Below are 17,707 nucleotides of genomic sequence, written 5' to 3' on the forward strand. Positions count from 1 at the left end.
AGGGTGTCATTTTACAGTCATGACTGCTAAAGAATTGAATTGGGGGTGGAGGGTACTGGGGATTGAACCCCAGGGATGCTTAACCACTGAGCCTCATCCCCAGCCCTTTTTATTTTCTATTTTGACACAGGATTATACCAGTGATTTTTAGCCTAAATTGCACCTGGATTTAGGGTCTTGCTGAGTTGCTTATGGCCTCACTCAATTGCCAAGGCTAGCCTTGAACTTGTGGTCCTCCCACCTCAGCCTCCGGGATCTGCTGGAATTAGACATGCATCACCAGGCTCAGAGAGAGAGAATTAAATTTGAAGATAATAGGAAAACCTGGATAAAAACACGGTTGTTTTGAAAAATCAACTGAAATATGACATTTTATATGAAATTTTATGGATTTGACATACTCATCATCTCCCTACCATTTCTTGATTATCTTCATTTACCTTAAGTAAAAAGCCTGCAATGTCAGTTCTTTCTGTTTTCAAAATAGTACTTAATAGTGAAAGTAACTTTACTATCTGATCTTCACTTATTTGCACAAAACTAAAAAAAAAAGTTCCTTGATTTACATTATTCCAATTCAAAAGGCACCACTGAAACATTGTTTCTTCAGCAAATCAATGGATATTTTGCAAAGACTTAGAGAACTTTCAAATTAAATTATGTAACAATCTCTGTTTCCTCATACTTAATATTTGGAGAAGCATGGTTCATTGTTCAGCATATTATCTGCTCTTCCAAGCAAATGGCAAAGGGAAGTAAAATTCTATATTTGAACTCTGGTGACAGACAGGATTATGATCCTACTCACTGTTTCATATTTGTCTAAGAGAATTACAACTGAGAGAACATTGCAATCTCTTGGCTGAGTTGCCTCAAATGCTAAGGGAGCCCCTTCTCTGCACCATCAAATCATTTTCTATTACTTGACTGGGCTTAAAATGAAATACAGCTGAGTGGTGCATGCCTATAATCCCAGGGGCCCTGGAGGCTGAGGCAGGAGGATGGCGAGTTCAAACCCAGCCTCAGCAACTTAGGGAGGCCCTAAGCAACTTAGGGAGGCCCTAAGCAACTTAGTGAGACCCTGCCTCTAAAGAAAATATGAAAAAGAGCTAGGGATGTGTCCCAGTGATTAAGGGACCCTAGGTTCATTCCCGGGGGAAAAAATCAATTATGAATATTATGCTTCCAGGGAAATCAGGTGGGAGGTGCAAAGAAAATTGGATAATAACACTGATTTCTAATGAATACTTGGTGAACTCAGACAGGGGTCAGTCCCATGTGACCAGATGTGCAGGAGGTTATTGGATTTAAGCCTCATAGTAATTCTGAAAAATAATATCATACCACAATGTTCCAGGTGAGGAAGGTGGGACATGGAGAGAATAGGTGGCTTGTCTTCGGTTGTCAGGGTAGATCCCAGGCTCTACCAGATGTCTGACCCCAAAGTTGGAAAACTTGACCCCTCTGCCCTAGCTTCAGTTTGCCATTGAAGAAGGACCAGCATCCAGTTGATTCAAGGAACTCGGGAGACCACAAATCAAGTCCTCGTTCTCTATAGCCAGTGTCTGGTAGGCTTCTGCAATAACACCCCCTTGGGAAGCATCTGTTCCGGGGGGCTAGGCCATCCAGCCTTTAAGTCTGAGCTGCCTGTTCCTGTCATCACCATCCAGTTGACAATGGCAAACCATCCTTCTTGGAATGGTGAGGGGGGCCATGTGAGAGCCACTCCCTTGTTCCCTGTGTGGACATGTCAGCTCTGAGATACCCCAAAGCAGGTGCTTCTGTTATGGAGTTGGGGACCTGCTGGGTCCTTGGGGGCCAGTCCTTGTGACTTCGCCAGAAAGAATCAAGCAGAACACAGAGAAGCCAGCAAAAGTTCAATAGGGAGAGTGAACAGAGAGGGTCAGGGACAGCTAGGGGCTGCGTGGCCTGCCCAAAGAGAGGATGGCATGGTGCTCACAGGGCCGGCGTTTTGAGTCCTTTGCTCTGGCCTTAATTTCCTTGTCCCCCCTCAACTGGTTTATGACCCTTTGGATAGCCCCCAGCAGCTTCCTCTGTGACGACCTGGATCTTCTGCTTGATGAGGTGGTTGTGACCTGGTAGGTTGCAAGAGATATTGATGGTACTTAATCTGAAAACCATGGTGCCCCCTGAGGGGTCCTAATCAGCTGTAGCTGGGGGTTGGGGTGTACCAAACCCACTTTTCTGATACTTATCTGTTTTAGTTAAGCTCCCAGAATTTTTAGTAATAATTTCTATTATAGTTCTGATGGGAGGTGTCCCCCAAAAGCTCACGTGTGAGACAGTGCAAGAAGGTCCAGAGGAGACATGACTGGGTTGTGAGAGCCTTAACCCAACCAGTGAATGGACCCCTGATGGGATTAACTGGGTGGTGACTGGAGGCAGGTGGGTGTGGCTGGAGGAGGGGGCATTGGGGGCATGGCTTTGGGGGTCTCTATTTGTCTCTGGAGAGTGGAGTCTCTCTCTACTTCCTGGTCACCATGTGAGCTGCTTCCCTCCACCACACTCTTCCTCCATGATGTCCTGCCTCCCCTCGAGCCCTGAGGGATGGAGCCTGCTGTCTATGGACTGAGACCTCTGTGACCATGAACCCCCCCCAGATAAACTTTTCCTGCTCTACAGTTGTTCTGATCAGGTCCTTTATTCCCAGCAGCGAAAAAGCTGACTAAACCAAATCCCTCAAGGGGTCATGTTCTCTGCAGTCTGGGGAAGTTAGGCATTCCGGATCTCGGGTCCCAGCGCTTACCTGTTGAGATAAGTCTCGCCACAGTTTCAGTTCTATGGCTCCTGGATGCTTCTTGGGGCATAGGCCTAATGTCTTTCCTTCATTGTCCTTTGCCTGTACCCACCTGTTCATAGCTAACCCACCTACCTAACACTTCCACCTGAGGCAGGGCTGACCTTGCACCAACACACCTTAGCAGAGCACCACTATACATGCAGACCACTCCACACCTTCACATCAACAAACAGTCCTCAACGTCAGAATGGTTGTACACATGGGTTTTTTTTTTTTTTCTTTTTACTTACACTTGTGATTTCTTCTACAAATTCATGACATAGTACTTGGAAAATACAAATAAGCAGGATAGCAAAAATATGCATTATTACCAGTGAAATCAATAAAAGATGAGTTGGGCCGGCCTGATGGCACATGCCTATAATTCCTGCTACTCAGGAGGCTGACACAGGAGGATCATCAGTTTGAGGCCAGCCTCAGCAAGACCTGTCTCAAAGTTTGAAAACTAAAAATAAAGGACTGGGGATGTAGTTCAGTGGTAGAGTGCTTGCCTAACATGCACAAGGCACTGGGTTCAACCCCCAACATCTCCCCCCCCCAAAAAAAGAACAAAAATAATAAGTCTCTGCACATATTCTTAGTGCAATGTAGATAGATATACAAGGTCATCATATACACATGATTCAAGATCTGATTTACCCCAATTAGTATGTTTCAGCAACTCAGTTTTCTCAAAAGCAATCTTATACAGTACCCCATCAGGTAAACAGATGAAAATAAAGACGCCATCTTTAATTTGTGGGGGTGCCAAGAGAGAAGAGTGCCCCCAGGCTGTGCCCCAGCACCTCTCTGTCTCAGTGAAGCCCTAGAAGCTTCTCAGAGCCCCCTTTGAAAAACCCTCATCTTAATTCCAGTTGAGATTCCATTTTGTATTATACTAATGAAAATTCCAGAATTTTGATAATGAATATCTCCTCCTGGATAAGATAGGGCTAAAAGATACCAGCAGCCACCATGGTCGGAATGATCATTTATTAAGAATTTGAGAATCCTTGGGATGCGGCAGCACATGCCTGTAATCCCAGTGGCTTGGGAGGCTGAGACAGGAGGATTGTGAGTTCAAAGCCAGCCTCAGCAATTTAGGAAGGTCCTAAGCAACTCAGTGAGACCCTGTCTCTAAATAAATACAAAAAGAAAAAAAGAACTGGGGATGTGGCTCAGTGGTTGAGTGCCCCTGGGTTCAAAACCTAACACCAAAAATAATAATAATAGTAATAATCTGAGAATCAGAGCGAATTCGGTGCTGTCTTCACCCATGTATTAAGAATAATCTGGACTCTCCCTAAAACCAGGCATTAAAAGGAATTGGAACCAAAGGGAAGGCACCTTGTGGATTTCTCACTGTTCCCTAATTTTAGACATACAAATATGTTTCTGATGCTCCCTACCTAGAGGAAGCAGTACCTCCAAAAATGGAGCAGGAGAGGTTTGTGGATTGTTGTTGTTGTTCAGTAGACGTGGAGGGAGGCTCTCTCCATCCAAGCAGAGATGGATCCGCAGCCAGCGCCAAGCAGATGGCCCCTTCTTCTCTGCCTTTTAGTTTTCTGACTGCGCTCCTGGGAGATTTTTTCAGCAGTGGCGATAGCTGGCTCCATCCGTCAAAGCAGGGGATGCTCAGCGGCTGCTGCTTGGCACCTGACATTTGGGATTGTGGCTGTGGATGGAGCGAAGCCTCGTGTTTTCACATCAGGAGCTGATGATTGTGGGGAGACGGAGTCAAAGAGATTCCACTCTCCATTTCTGAGTCCTGCTGGTGACAAGTGAGCTTCAGGAGGAAATTTATAGCTGGAGGTCAAAACTCTGCTCCAGAGGTGAAATTGATCATCCTCTGTGTCCTCTGGGGGAGGGAAACTGGCTTCCTGGCCATAGTTTACTCTGACTGAAGTCGTGGCAGTGTCTTTATCTCATAGATGGTCCCTCAGCTCTGAGCCCAGGGCGTCTGGATTCTGGGTGCACTTTGGCATTATTGTGCTGTGTGCCCTTGAGCAAGCCTGCACCCCCCGCTCCGTCATCATGCCACCATCCCCCCAAGGCTTAACACAAAGCCCTTCTTTAAGAACTCTGCATGCATTAGTGGCTCTTGACCTTAGCTGCATGCGGTAGGATCACTGAATTCATTTTTTAAAATTGAACATCAAGACCCTGTAATTCTAAAACAGCCAGAGTTTAGAAACGCTCGCCTCTACACTCTCATAGAGAATCACTCTCCCCTCCCTGTGCACGTTCTGTATTTCTTTTATAATGGTCATCTGACAGGTGTCTCTCTCTGTTACTTCTGTGCACACTTACCTATGGACCGTGAACTGTCATTTTCTTTTCTTTTTGGTACTGGGGATTAGACTCAGGGACACTTAACCACTGAGCCCCATCCCCAGCCCTTTTTTTATATTTGTTTAGAGACAGGGTCTCTCTGAGTCGCTTAGGGCCTTGCTGAGTTGCTGAGGCTGGCTTTGAACTCATGATCCTCCTGTCTCAGCCTCCTGAGCTGCAGGGATTACAGGCATGGGCCACCGTGCCCGGCTTAAACTGTAAGTTTCTTGAGGAAAGAGACAGTTGTGTAATTCATCTTTGTGTCCCCACCATCTTTGTCTCCCAAATGGGGAAACTGGGTTGAAAAATCAGCTTTCATTTTTGCCAGTCAGGAGCTCTTCGGCAAGACATTTAGTTCTTCTGCACCTTTATTTTTCTCTTGTCCAAAATGGTTGGGAACAGGAAGATCCACACTGCAGGGTGGTTGGTATTAAGGCTTAATGAAATTGTTCCTGTGAGGTTTGTAGCACCCAGTAGGCAATCTATCCAGATATAGTGAATGTTGGCTGAATATAAAGGCCCTCATGCAATGATCACTCACACAATGAATATTTTTTAGCACTTCCTACTATGGCTCTAGGTATTTAGGATATTGTAAAGAATATATGTTCATGGCATTTACATTTTTAAAAATCATATTTTCTACCTCATTTAATATTTATAAACTCCTGTTTCCTTAGGCTCAAATCAAATGAGAGCCTCAAGGGTAGAGAGATTAGTGTTTTTCTTTTTTTCTTTTGGTACCAGGGATTGAATTTGGGAACGCTTAACCACTGAGCCACATCCCCAGCCCTATTTTTATTTTATTAGCGACAGGGCCTCGCTGAGTTGCTCAGGACCTCGCTTTTGCCAAGGCTGGCTTTGAACTCAAAATCTTCCTGCCTCAGCCTCCTGAGTGGCTGGGATTACAGGCATGTGTCACTGCACCCAGCTAAAGTGTTTTTCTTAAGGCCTCACTGTAATTTGGTGATGGAGCCAAATTTCAGGATTCATTTTAAAAGACAAAACCACCATCATGCTTCTTTAATCAGTGGTTGGGACAAAGGGGCTGTTGTCACAGTGGGAACATCACGTAGGGGATTAGAGTGTAAGTTCGGGAGCTGGACTGACAAAGTGTGGCAGTGACCAGGCGGCTTAACTGTGAGACTTTGGAAAAATGACTTCACCTCTCTGTGCTTGAGTGGCTTCATCTGGAAAGGGAGGACAACATTTACTTCAAAGAGTTTTGTGAGAATTAAATACATGTCAAATGCTGCCCAGCATCGGACACAGAGCACAAAATAGATGATAGCTGTTGCTGTACTATTATAATAAGAATATTAATGGTCAGGCCATCAGGGGAATGGGCCCCAATTAAGGTCTGGTTCACATGTAAAGACCATAAAGCCAGCTCCTTTATCCCAGGGATGGGAAAATCGAAGGTGGAGGTGAACCAGGGTGTTGCAGGATGGATTAGAACTCAGAGGCTGAAGGAGTCAGTCAGCAGCCTTGACACTTCTTCAATACTTATTTAATATAGATTTTGGTCAATGTTCATAACCCTAGGCTAGCACACCCAAACGGGTTTTCCTGGTATCAGGTTCCTTTCCCTCATGGCGGGATTCTCTCTCCTCTCTTCTCATTTTAATAAATCCTGCTCATTCACTCTTACCTTGCACCCATGGATTTTATTCTTCAAATCTATAAGACAGGAAGCTGGCAAAGTGAGGGATCTAGTCTCACCTCAAAACTCTGGTTTTCAATATCACTCTAATATTATAATAATGTGAATGCATATTATATGTAATATATTATTATTATATGGTAAAATAATTAACTAGTCATTAATAATATATATATATATATATATATATATATATATATATATATATATATATATATAGTTAAAATGAGAAGTCTTTCTTTAAAAACTTCCCAAGAATTTAAGGGGGGGGCTTGCACATTGTTCTCCTTAAAAATATTGGGGGTTTGTTATTTTTTTAATTTGTTCTAATTAGTTATACATGACAGTAGAATGCACTTTGACACATCATACATAGGTGGAGTATAATTTCCCATTCTTGTGGTTGTACGTGATGTAGAACCCCACTGGTCATATAGTTATATATGTACATTGGTAATAATGTCTGAACCCATTTTTTATTGTCCTTCCTACCCCTATACCCCCCCCTTCACTCCCCTCTACCTAATCTAAAGTAACTCTATTCTTCCCTAGCCAACCCCTGCCCCTTATTGTGAATTAGCATCTGCTTATCAGAGCATACATTCCACCTTTAGTTTTTGAGATTGGCTTATTTTGCTTAGCATGGTAGTCTCCAGCTCCATCCATTTACCAGCAAATGCCATCATTTAATTCTTCTTTGAGGCTGAGTAATATTCCATTGTGTATATAGACCACATTTTCTTTATCCATTCATCTGTTGAAAGGCACCCAGGTTGGTTCCATAGTTTAGCTACTGTGAATTGAACTGCTATAAACACTGACGTGGCTGCATCACTGTAGGATGCTGATTTGGAGTTGTTTGGGTATAAACGGAGGAGTGGGATAGCTGGGTCAAATTCTGGTTTCATTCCAAGTTCTCTGAGGAATCTCCATACCACTTTCCATAATGGTTGCACCAATTTGGAGTCCCACCAGCAATGCATGAGTGTGCCTCTTCCCCCACATTTATTGTTGTTTATATCTGTGATAATTGCCATTGTGACTGGGGTGAGTTGAAATCTTAGAGTAGTTTGCTATTAAGCAAATATCCTAGCTTATCATCTTTTCAATGTACCCACGGTCTACAACTCTATGTCTAAAACATGCAATATATTTTTGTGTGGGGTAGTGGGAATTGAACCCAGGATGCTCTACCCACTCAGCTGCATCCCCAGCCCTTCTTTTATTTAGTTGTGAGACAGGATGTCTCTAAGTTGCTCAGGCTGGTTTCCAACTTTCGATCTTCCCGCATTAGCCTCCTGAGTCACTGGGATTACAGGTGTGAGCCACCGTGCGCAGCCTGGGAAATGCAGTGGTTTGACATTTGTGCGGAAGAAGGAATAAATCCTCCTGAGCAAACTGGAATTGCTCCCTGGCGCACAGTGGGTCAAGTCCACAATTTTCATGAGAATATGTGACCATGTTACACCACCATTTTATTAAGAGACTGACTGTATAATAGAAATACCCTCTGCCGTCTATACCCTGAGCTTGGAGGAGATGATCAGCGTGAGTGTGTGCATGCTTCTGCTTTCCTGGGGCGAGGGTAATCTAATTGCTCCCTGCGGAACACGTGGGGTCTTATCTTAGGACAGAAATGTCCAGGCCCAGCACACCCCATCCGTCAGTGTGATAGCTTTAAGAAGGTAGAAAAAGGCCATGTGTTCAAAGTTCTCTTGCATCATGTCTGTTCAGCGATCACATCCATTTCCTGTAAGGAGACTTTGTTTATTAACTGAGCAGAGTTGTGAGGTTTCGAATGAATGTAGCCCTTCTCCCTTCACCTTGTGTTTTCCTGTATTTAACTCTTCTAAGATACAAATGGGGAGAAGAAAACAAAGACTAGACATTCCTCTCGCTTATTGTTCCAATTTGGCAGATAAGTGTATCCAAGGGGGGAAAAAGATTGTTAGCAGATGATGGTGATTAAAGGAAGCCGAGGAAGAAACTTTTAACTCAGACGGGGGTAAATGTCCTCTTGAATGTCAAAGAAGATCCTGATTTGTAAAAATGTCAAAACCCAGAACAACAACTCTGGTGGCTTGCTGTGGGGCGGCGAGCAGGGAGAGAGGATGGTTTTCAAAGATGAGCCTCAGTTGGATCATTCAACAGATCATAGAAATGATTACCCAGAAATTACCAGGCTCCCCTGTGGGGGCTGGGATGGTGGAGGATGCTCGCGATCCCCTGCAGGGGAAAGGCGACAGAGCACAGGGTGGGGTGGGAGCAGACAGAAGGCACCCAGCCACCTGGCGGTGGTGTCCAGAAGAGAAGGAAGAAATGTCACCACAGCGATGCCCCTTGATTGACACCAGGTTAACTGCTGGGCAGGGAGAGCTCACAAGGGCTCCGGTCTGGTGAAAAGCAGCTGAAAAGCAGCACCTTCTTTAACCTCTCTTGTCTCCATTTTGCATTCTTCTTATCTTGCATCAAAGAGCTGCCTGTCAGGAGCAAGTGAAGTGTTCATTGACATTGAAAGCAAACCCTGCAGACCTAACAATAGCTCCATGAAGCTTTGACTTGTGCATTATTCTTGGCCCAGAACCCAGAAGTGACTAGTCAATGCGAAGGCCCGCCAGAATGGGCCAGAATGGGCCAGAATGGGCAGCTGCTGCAATTCAAGTGTCTCAAAATGTGTCCCCTTTTATCCATGTGTCCAGCTTTCACCCTCAATCCCACAGGGGTGAACTAACAATTCTAGCCTCATTTTGAAGGGAGGATAGTACCAGGGATTAAACCCAGGAGCACTTGACCACTGAGCCCCATCCCCAGCCCTTTTTCTGTCTTATTTAAAGACAAGGCCTCACTAAGTTGTTTAGGGCCTTGCTAAGTTGCTGAGGCTGGTTTTGAACTTGTGATCCTCTTGCCCCAGCCTCCCGAGTTGCTGGGATTACAGGTGTGCGTCACCCACCGTACTTGGCTCTTCTAAACCTCATTGTTTTTCTGCTGGAAAACCAAGTCCTCAGAAAAGGGGGAAATCTGTTCTTCTTTTAAACGGTTCTCCATCAGATCCCTCAGATCTTAATGTGCTACCCATTTTTATTAATCTTCAGTTTTTTTAGAAAACAATAAGCACCAGACTAAAGTACTTCTACATGGCCATCCAACTAAAAAAAAAATTAACATAAAGTCAGTGTAATACAACCAGGAACGGCAGAGACATATCTCTACTAAGGAAATCACAACCGAATTCTTAAAAACACAGCCCAAAGCAAACACTCCCATTGATTAGTAGGATTGGTTCCATCAGCGGCCAATTTGCAATCTGAACTAGAAAACTGAAATGTAAAATATACCCTAAGCAGAATGAGTCGAAGAGAAAACCTGAAAAACAATCTCCTCTCCCCGTATATGTCTTTACATGTTACTAAAAACATTCTGAAAGATGTGATTTGGTTTACAAACTGTAAAGACATAATTAGGTACACTATTAAAACGTTACTGATATGCAAACTAAATGCAGGCCTAATCCTTGTGATAGGAAAGGGTCATCTCTCTCTGTTTGCCCTTGGTACAGATTCTAGGAACTCAACGTTTTCAAAAAATAAGCAGAAAGTTATGGCCAAAGCTATTATTTCAATGACCAGTTGGTCCTTTGCCCAATAATTCCCCTCTTGGTGCCCAGTTTTTGTAAAGCATGCTCCCTGATGACTGGCATGAGGGGACTGCTCTACAGAGGCCACACAACCTGACCAGGCTGCTATACATCTCATGGCTTAGCATACTGACCCAGCAGAAGGAATGCCAGCATTGCCACCAAAGCTGTGGTCCTGTAACTTGAAGGAGTGTGACTTGCTGTCCTCACCCAGTCCATATACCAGTGGATCTCCAGGGGAAGTCATCTCTCCTAGGACACATTTGAAAATGTTGTTGAAGCCAGGTGCAGTGGCACACGCCTGTCATCCCAGCAGCTCGGGAGGCTGAGGCAGGAGGATGGTGAGTTCAAAGCCAGCCTCAGCAAAAGCGAGGCCTGAAGCCACTCAGTGAGACCCTGTCTCTAAATAAAATACAAAATAGGGCTGGGGAGGTGGATCAGTGGTTAAATGCCCTGGGTTCAGTCCCCTGGACCAAAGAGAAGAAAATGTTTTTGAATGGACCGTTGGTGGTGACAGTGACCAGGCAGAGCTCTTGGCCTTGGGTGGTAGCAGCTTTGGGAGGGTGGCAGGTCTTTCAGTGTGCAGGACAGCCCCATCCAAGGAACGCAGTGGTCTAGGCCAAGCAGGATTCTCCCTTGGAGAATCGGCACTCTGGATGATTTATTTATCCTCCATGAACTAAATTTCCCTCATTTGTAAAATGTCCCGCTGAGTTTATAGGATTATCATGAAGATCAAATGAGATAATATATGCGAAAGTGCTTTCTAAGCCCTAAAGCACTGTATACATGTGTGGTATTAAAGTGGCAAAGAGAGGCCAAGCTCTTATAACAAATGCGGAATTGTACAGATCTGTAATCTCCTCCTCCTCCCTTTTTTTTTTTTTTAAACGTAGCTTAATCTGGACCATCTGAGCCAGGATGGTTGATTTGTTTCATTTAAGGGCTTCTGATTTCTGATGTTCTTTAGAAACCTCTCAGTCCCTGGATGCATTTATTTTTGAAAATGTCAGCTACAGTGGTCATTTACCAGTATCTGATTTACTATCAAAGCTATTCAAAACTAGAGTTTCCAGCCAGACAAGTGGTGGCACACACCTGTCATCCCAGCGCCTCTGGAGGCTGAAGCCGGAGGATTTCAAGTTCAAAGCCAGCCTCAGCAACTTAGGGAGGCCCTAAGCCACTCATCGAGACCCTGTCTCTAAATAAAATATTAAAAAGTATTTTTTTAAGAAAGGGCTGGAGATGTGGTTTAGAAGTTGAGCACCGCTGGGTTCAATCCCCGAATGCCAAAAAAATGTACAGTTTCCCAATGATTCATAGAATCTTAGAAAAATATAGGCTTGGAGAGGTCCACAGAACAGACACACATAACGGCTAGAAGTATGAATCTAGACGTGAAAGGCATTAATTTGAGGCCAGACCCCACCACTTCTTTATTAGCTGTAGGGACCTGGGACAAATGAGCTCACTTTCTAGCCTTCAGTTATCTATAAAATGTGTGCTGGGAAGGATACAAGGACAGTGGCATTTGACCTAGTGAATGTTTCCAATAAAAATATGCTTTGATTTGTTCATCCCCCAACATCTGCTTGACCAGTGGCCAACCTGACTTGATGTCCACACTTCACCACCCATGGGAGAAGTAGGCTTCCCATTTTTCTGTCTTCTCAGAAAGATGTGATAGGAACTCCATTATCTTCCCAGTTATAGAAGAGAGAGATTCCTCTACACAGCTGGGAGTAGGGGAGCAAAAAATAGCCTCCCTTACTCTGCAGGGTATTGTCTGATCTTGTCTGCAATCAAATTATCTGCTGGGATGCGGTTTGTCACATCCAGTCACCCATCAAAACCATTCACAGGCAGTCAGCTGATGTGAAATTCTTGGCACCAGCAACAGCTTAGGTGTATTTTTAAATATTCCGTCTGGCAGCTCAGAGAGAGGAATTAAAACCACCAGCAGATTTCTTTCCAACAAAGATTTCTTCCCCACCACCTGTCCACCCCTTTCGAGGAAGGAACAGGTTGAGAGATGCTACATCCAAATAGCAGAGTGGTCATGTTACCTAGCAACCACCCCTCGGGAGGGGTACCAGCCATGCCCACTAATGACCAGAGCAAGGAGACCTGGGAGTGTCCCCTGAACTGAGCAGGAGCAGCTATGTTTCAGCAACTTGGGGGAAAAGGTTAAGAATGATGTGAATTCCCACCTCCGAGCAATGAACACAGTGGGGCCCCCCCACAGGGATGACCGTCAAAGCCATAAACTAGTAAGTTCCAGGTTACTTGTCCCAGACCATGTTTTGCCCTTCTTTCTGCGACATGAACCTTTTTTTTTTTAATTTGATTTTGAGAAAATGCATTCACATACAGCTGTGAGAAATAATATAGAAACCAGGCACAGTGGCACAGGCCTGTAATCCCAGTGGATCAGGAGGCTGAGACAAGAGGATCGTGAGTTCAAAGCCAGCCTCAGCCACTTATGGAGACCCCATCTCAAAATAAAAAAATTTAAAAGGGCTGGGGATGTGATCAGTGGTTAAACGCCCCCAGGATTTAAATGATAAAAAAAAAAAAAAAAATAATAATAATAATAATAATAATAATAATAATAGAGAGATCACAGGCATCCTTTACCCAGTATTACTAATGGTGATACTGCACAGCTATCATTCCTCATCACAGCCCAGAAAATGACATGGATCCAATCACCTATCAACCTAATTCAAGTCGACCCCACTTTACATGTCCCAGGTTACCACCTCTCAGGAAAATGTAAACTTCCTCTCCTAGTGAAACAGACACTTTGCTTAATTTCTAGAAGGAACCTCTTTCTCTTTCTGGATAACTCTGATCTGTTGAATACATGACCAGAGCAAAAACCCTAATGTCCCAGCAGTCTCTCTGTAGCTCCGAAAGAATCTTCTTCTCTCCTTCTCTTTCCACCTCCATTATCTATCTCAACCTCCTGACTTGGAATTCTTGGTATGGAACAAGGTCCAACTAGGATGAGGCTCAGGCACAGCATCCCATGTTTCAGTTATTTTTACTTATTTATTTGGTAGCAGGGATTGAACCCAGGGGTGCTTAACCATTGAGCCACATCCCCATTCCATTTTTATATATTTTACTTAGAGACAGGGTCTTGCTGAGTTGCTTAGGGTCTCACTAAGTTGCTGAGGCTGGCTTGGAACTCATGATCCTCCTGCCTCAGCCTCCTGAGCCCTTGGGATTACAGGCTTGTGCCACCACGTTCAGTCTCAGTTATTTTTAAATTCATGCCCTGTATGTAGTCAGATGCTGAAGTCTAAGTTCTTTGGGGCCAAGGAATGTGAAGATTGCTGGTGTATTATGTAATATCTGCAAAGAAGAAAAGTCAGATTGAAACTCAGGGCAGAAACATGGTCAGCTTTACCACAGGCTGCCAGGAGACTTGTCAACCCACATCCCCCGGAGGCCCAGTGAGAGGGCAGTTGACAGGATCCTGATTCCCAATCAAGTTGTTCCTAGAAAAGGAAACCAGTAGGAATTAAAATGGCAATTGCTTTTCTTTATTCAAAAAAATCATGGATGAGAGACCATGAAACAGATTGAGGCTTACCTCCCTCAGTGCACAAAATATATAGAGAGTCTGCTTTTCTGATTGGAATGTAACTGTCATTCCAAGGGATAGGCCATGGGAGGTCCTGGTAGGGAGGAAGGAGAGAAGAGATAGCCTTAAAATGTATTCAAATCTGCAAACTACAGCTGTGGATTTTAATTCTAAAGATACACATTGACTTGTCCCCTCTTTGAAGTCGGCTGTTCTGTTAGCTACAGGTTCCCGATCCCAACCACTTGCCTTACATCTTTTTAAATGACATTTTAAAAATCCATTTTAAAAAATCCGATTGCATTGAATCACCCAGAGGGAAAATATTAATGAAGGTAACTGTTTGTATTATCTTCCATGAGGAGAAACTTTGGAAGTGTGATTAATTTGGAATACTATAAGGGTCTGATTGTATAGTTGGAAATGCAACATCGTTTTATCTAAAAATACCTTTTTTTTCCCCCCCAGCAGGTTGGTGGTTTTGTACTTACAAGAGCCTGTTTATCCATTTAGCAATTCACTGAGGACTGAGTGTAGGTTTTAATTTTTGCAGTCTGCATATGTCTGTTGGTTTAAGTTGAACCAGATAGGTGAGCACAGTCCCCAAATGCACATACTGTGTTCTCATTAGCTGTCACCCAATTGTCTGCACCTATTAATTTTTGGAAAAGGGAATAGATGTCCCTGGAGAAAGCAAGAGAAAAATGACACAATAAATGACAGGTTATTTCTCCCTGTGGCAATAGAACTTCAGCACTTATGACTTTCTGACCATCATCAATCAAGGTCCTGGGTTCATTATCTCTACTTTGTCCTGGAGTTTCTCATTTGCAAACTCAGTTTTGTCCTACCATTTCCGTGCCTGGGGTGGCGGGGAGTCTGGTCAATTAAGATCCTGCTTCTTAAGGTTTCCATATCTAAGGTGCACACTAATAGATCAGCATCACTATTGAACCAAGACAAATCCGTCTGTCTTTCCACCCATGCATCCATGTGTCCGTTCATTGATTCATTCAAAGTGACTACTGGGTGGCCTGCTTGGTGCTCAAGATCCCAATTGTGAATAATGAGCTTTTATTCCCTCTCCTCATGGGGCTTACAATCTAACATGGAAGGCAAATGTTGAATAAGTAATTACAAGTTGGAAGAAAGGTGCCAAAGAGATTGGCCGGGGGTGACGTGGGGCACAGAATACCAAGAGTGACCCCCACTGGCCTGGCCCTGGGCTTTGTGTGTGTAGAGAACCTGTGACTATCCCACTGCCTTCATTGTGTTGTTTTATGCAAAGGAGAACTGATCCCAGTGGCCCTGATCTAATTATGTGAGCCCTGTCAAAGCAGAATTCTTTCTCCAACTGTTGAGCACGGGGAAAGTCAGAGGGATTTCAAGTGTAAGAAGGATTTGGCGCACCATACTAACTTGAGGATGAAGGAAGTCACAGGATGACGTATGTTGGTGGCCCTGAGAAGCTGAAAGCAGGCTCCGGCTGATAGAGTTCTCATTCCTGAAGCCACCAAGTATCAAACCTTGCTAACAACTGAATGAGCTTGGAAGTGAAATCTTCCCCACAGCTTCCAGATTCCGAGTCCAGCCCAAATAACACCATGGGTTCAGCCTGTGGGACTGTTATGGGTTGAACTGTATCCATCAAAAAATATGCATTTTTTGCAGGGCAAGGTGGTGTGTGCCTGACATCTCAGCAGCTCAGGAGGCTGAGGCTGAGGATTATGAGTTCAAAGTCAGCCTCAGCAAAAGCAAGGCCCTAAGCAACTCAGTGAGACCCTGTCTCTAAATAAAATACAAAATAGCCCTGGGGATGGGGCTCAGTGGCCAAGTGCCCCTGAGTTCAATCTCAGATACTCCCTCCAAAATAAATAAAAACAAGCAAACAAATAAATAAATAAATGGCAGGTATATTGAAGTGCTAAGCCCCAGTCCCTGTGAATGTGTCATTGTGAAGAGACAAAGTTTTTGCAGATTTGATGACGTTAAGATGAGTTCATTCTGAGGGGACTTAATGCAGTATGACTCCTGTCTTAATAAGAACAGACACAGTGAAGAGGGTCATGTGAAGACACACAGACACAGAGGGAAGACAGTCACATGAAGATGTAGGCTGAGTACAGAATGATGCTGCTACTGTTATGGGGAGCCGGTTCAGAAAACAGTCTGAATTCGAATCAATGAGAGCTTTATTTACCTGGCCGGGGACTGTCACCCACCTATAGAGACTGAAGCTCTGTGGGAGAACAGCAACTTCCTGGCCTGTATCCTGGGAACTTAAAGATGAAAACCACAACTCACAGGCTTTCCTTAGCGTCATGCAAGCAAGCCAATCACAGAAGATAAGACAATAGTAAGTGGGACCTGCAAGCCCTAAGCAGGACTGGAATTTTCCACTTAGCAAGCAAGCAACTACAGAAGCTAGAAAAAAAGCAATCTGCTTGCAACTCAGTTATCCACATTTCCAGATTCAAGCAGGTGCTAGACAACTGTATCCTGAGTTTGAGCAGGGGTCGATGGGGGGCGAGAATTTATTTCAAAATCATGTAGACCCACAAGTGCACTCAATCCCATGACCACCACTGCATCCTGAGTAGGGTACAATTTGTGGGCTAAAAAGTACAGAAAAATAATTTTTATAAGAGAGCAGCTTCCATTTCCATTTCTCAGAAACAGCTCTTGTAATAGTTTTTTTAATAAAGGCAGCAAAATGGAATCTTAGGCCTGTCTATGACAGTTCTTGCTTTATAATTGTCTTATCTCACTGATCATATCTATAATGAACATTTTTTTTTACTAATCTATAACCTATAACTTACAGGCTTCCTGATTTCATTGATTAGTTTATACCACAACACTACAAGCCAAGTGTTCATGCATGTGCTTGCGCACGTGTGTGTGTGTGTGTGCATGTGTGCATGCACATGCACCTACGCAGTCCCCAAGACCATCCTCAGTTTGATGATCCTCTTAAGGGACTCTGAGACGCAAGAAAAGCTATCATTTATTCATAGCTACAGTTTATCATAGTAAGGCGACAGATTAAAATCAGCCAATAAAAAAAGGCACCTAGGGCACAGTCCCAGAGACACCCTGCACAAGCTTCACTTGTCCCCACCCAATGAAGTCACATAAACAGCATTGGCTTCTCTCAGCAACAGTGAGTGACCACATGTGCAAAGTGCTGCCAGGCAGGGAAGCCCACTCAGATCTTGGTGTCCTGGGTGTTGCTGGGGAGTGGGTCACGTAGGGATGGAGTGCATGACGAACCTGATCCTGCTCAATCTCTGGTTCAAGGTCCCCATGGTTAATGACCCAAGGCCCCAGGAACAAAGATACTCATCTGTAGTAGAGCAAAATGGGAACTTCAGCAGTGTAAGAGGTGACAGGCTGTGACTTTGCACGCTCACACACAGCAGCTCTGCTGACTTACATTTAACCACAGAGGCCTGCAGTGGCTGACAGGTACCTATAAGAGATAACTGCAGTGGCAGAAGCAGGAAACACAGCAACGGGGACAGAACAGTCCCCCTTTAGGCTTAGGTCAGTGAAAGTCCCCAAGCTGTATGGGCTCAGAGTCCCTAGGCTGTTGACAAGCTAGTACCCACATAAGGAATGTAGAATGCACCCTCCAATAGAATCGCACCAACTCTCTTGCCTTGAAGTGCCCCAAACTCACTCATG

General features: G+C 44.2%; 1 protein-coding gene across 1 annotated transcript in view; it reads left to right on the forward strand.

Annotated features, from left to right (window-relative positions):
• Positions 1-1,676: 1,676 nt before the first annotated feature.
• Positions 1,677-17,707, forward strand: part of LOC139706379 (calcium-dependent secretion activator 1-like) — a 196,913-nt gene continuing 180,882 nt past the window's right edge. Inside the window, 2 exon segments of the mRNA XM_071614040.1 lie at positions 1,677-1,701; positions 2,039-2,099. Coding sequence (XP_071470141.1) covers positions 1,677-1,701; positions 2,039-2,099 — 86 coding nt within the window.

Source organism: Marmota flaviventris, chromosome 1 (genome assembly GCF_047511675.1).
Source record: "Marmota flaviventris isolate mMarFla1 chromosome 1, mMarFla1.hap1, whole genome shotgun sequence".
Taxonomy (NCBI): Eukaryota; Metazoa; Chordata; class Mammalia; order Rodentia; family Sciuridae; genus Marmota; species Marmota flaviventris.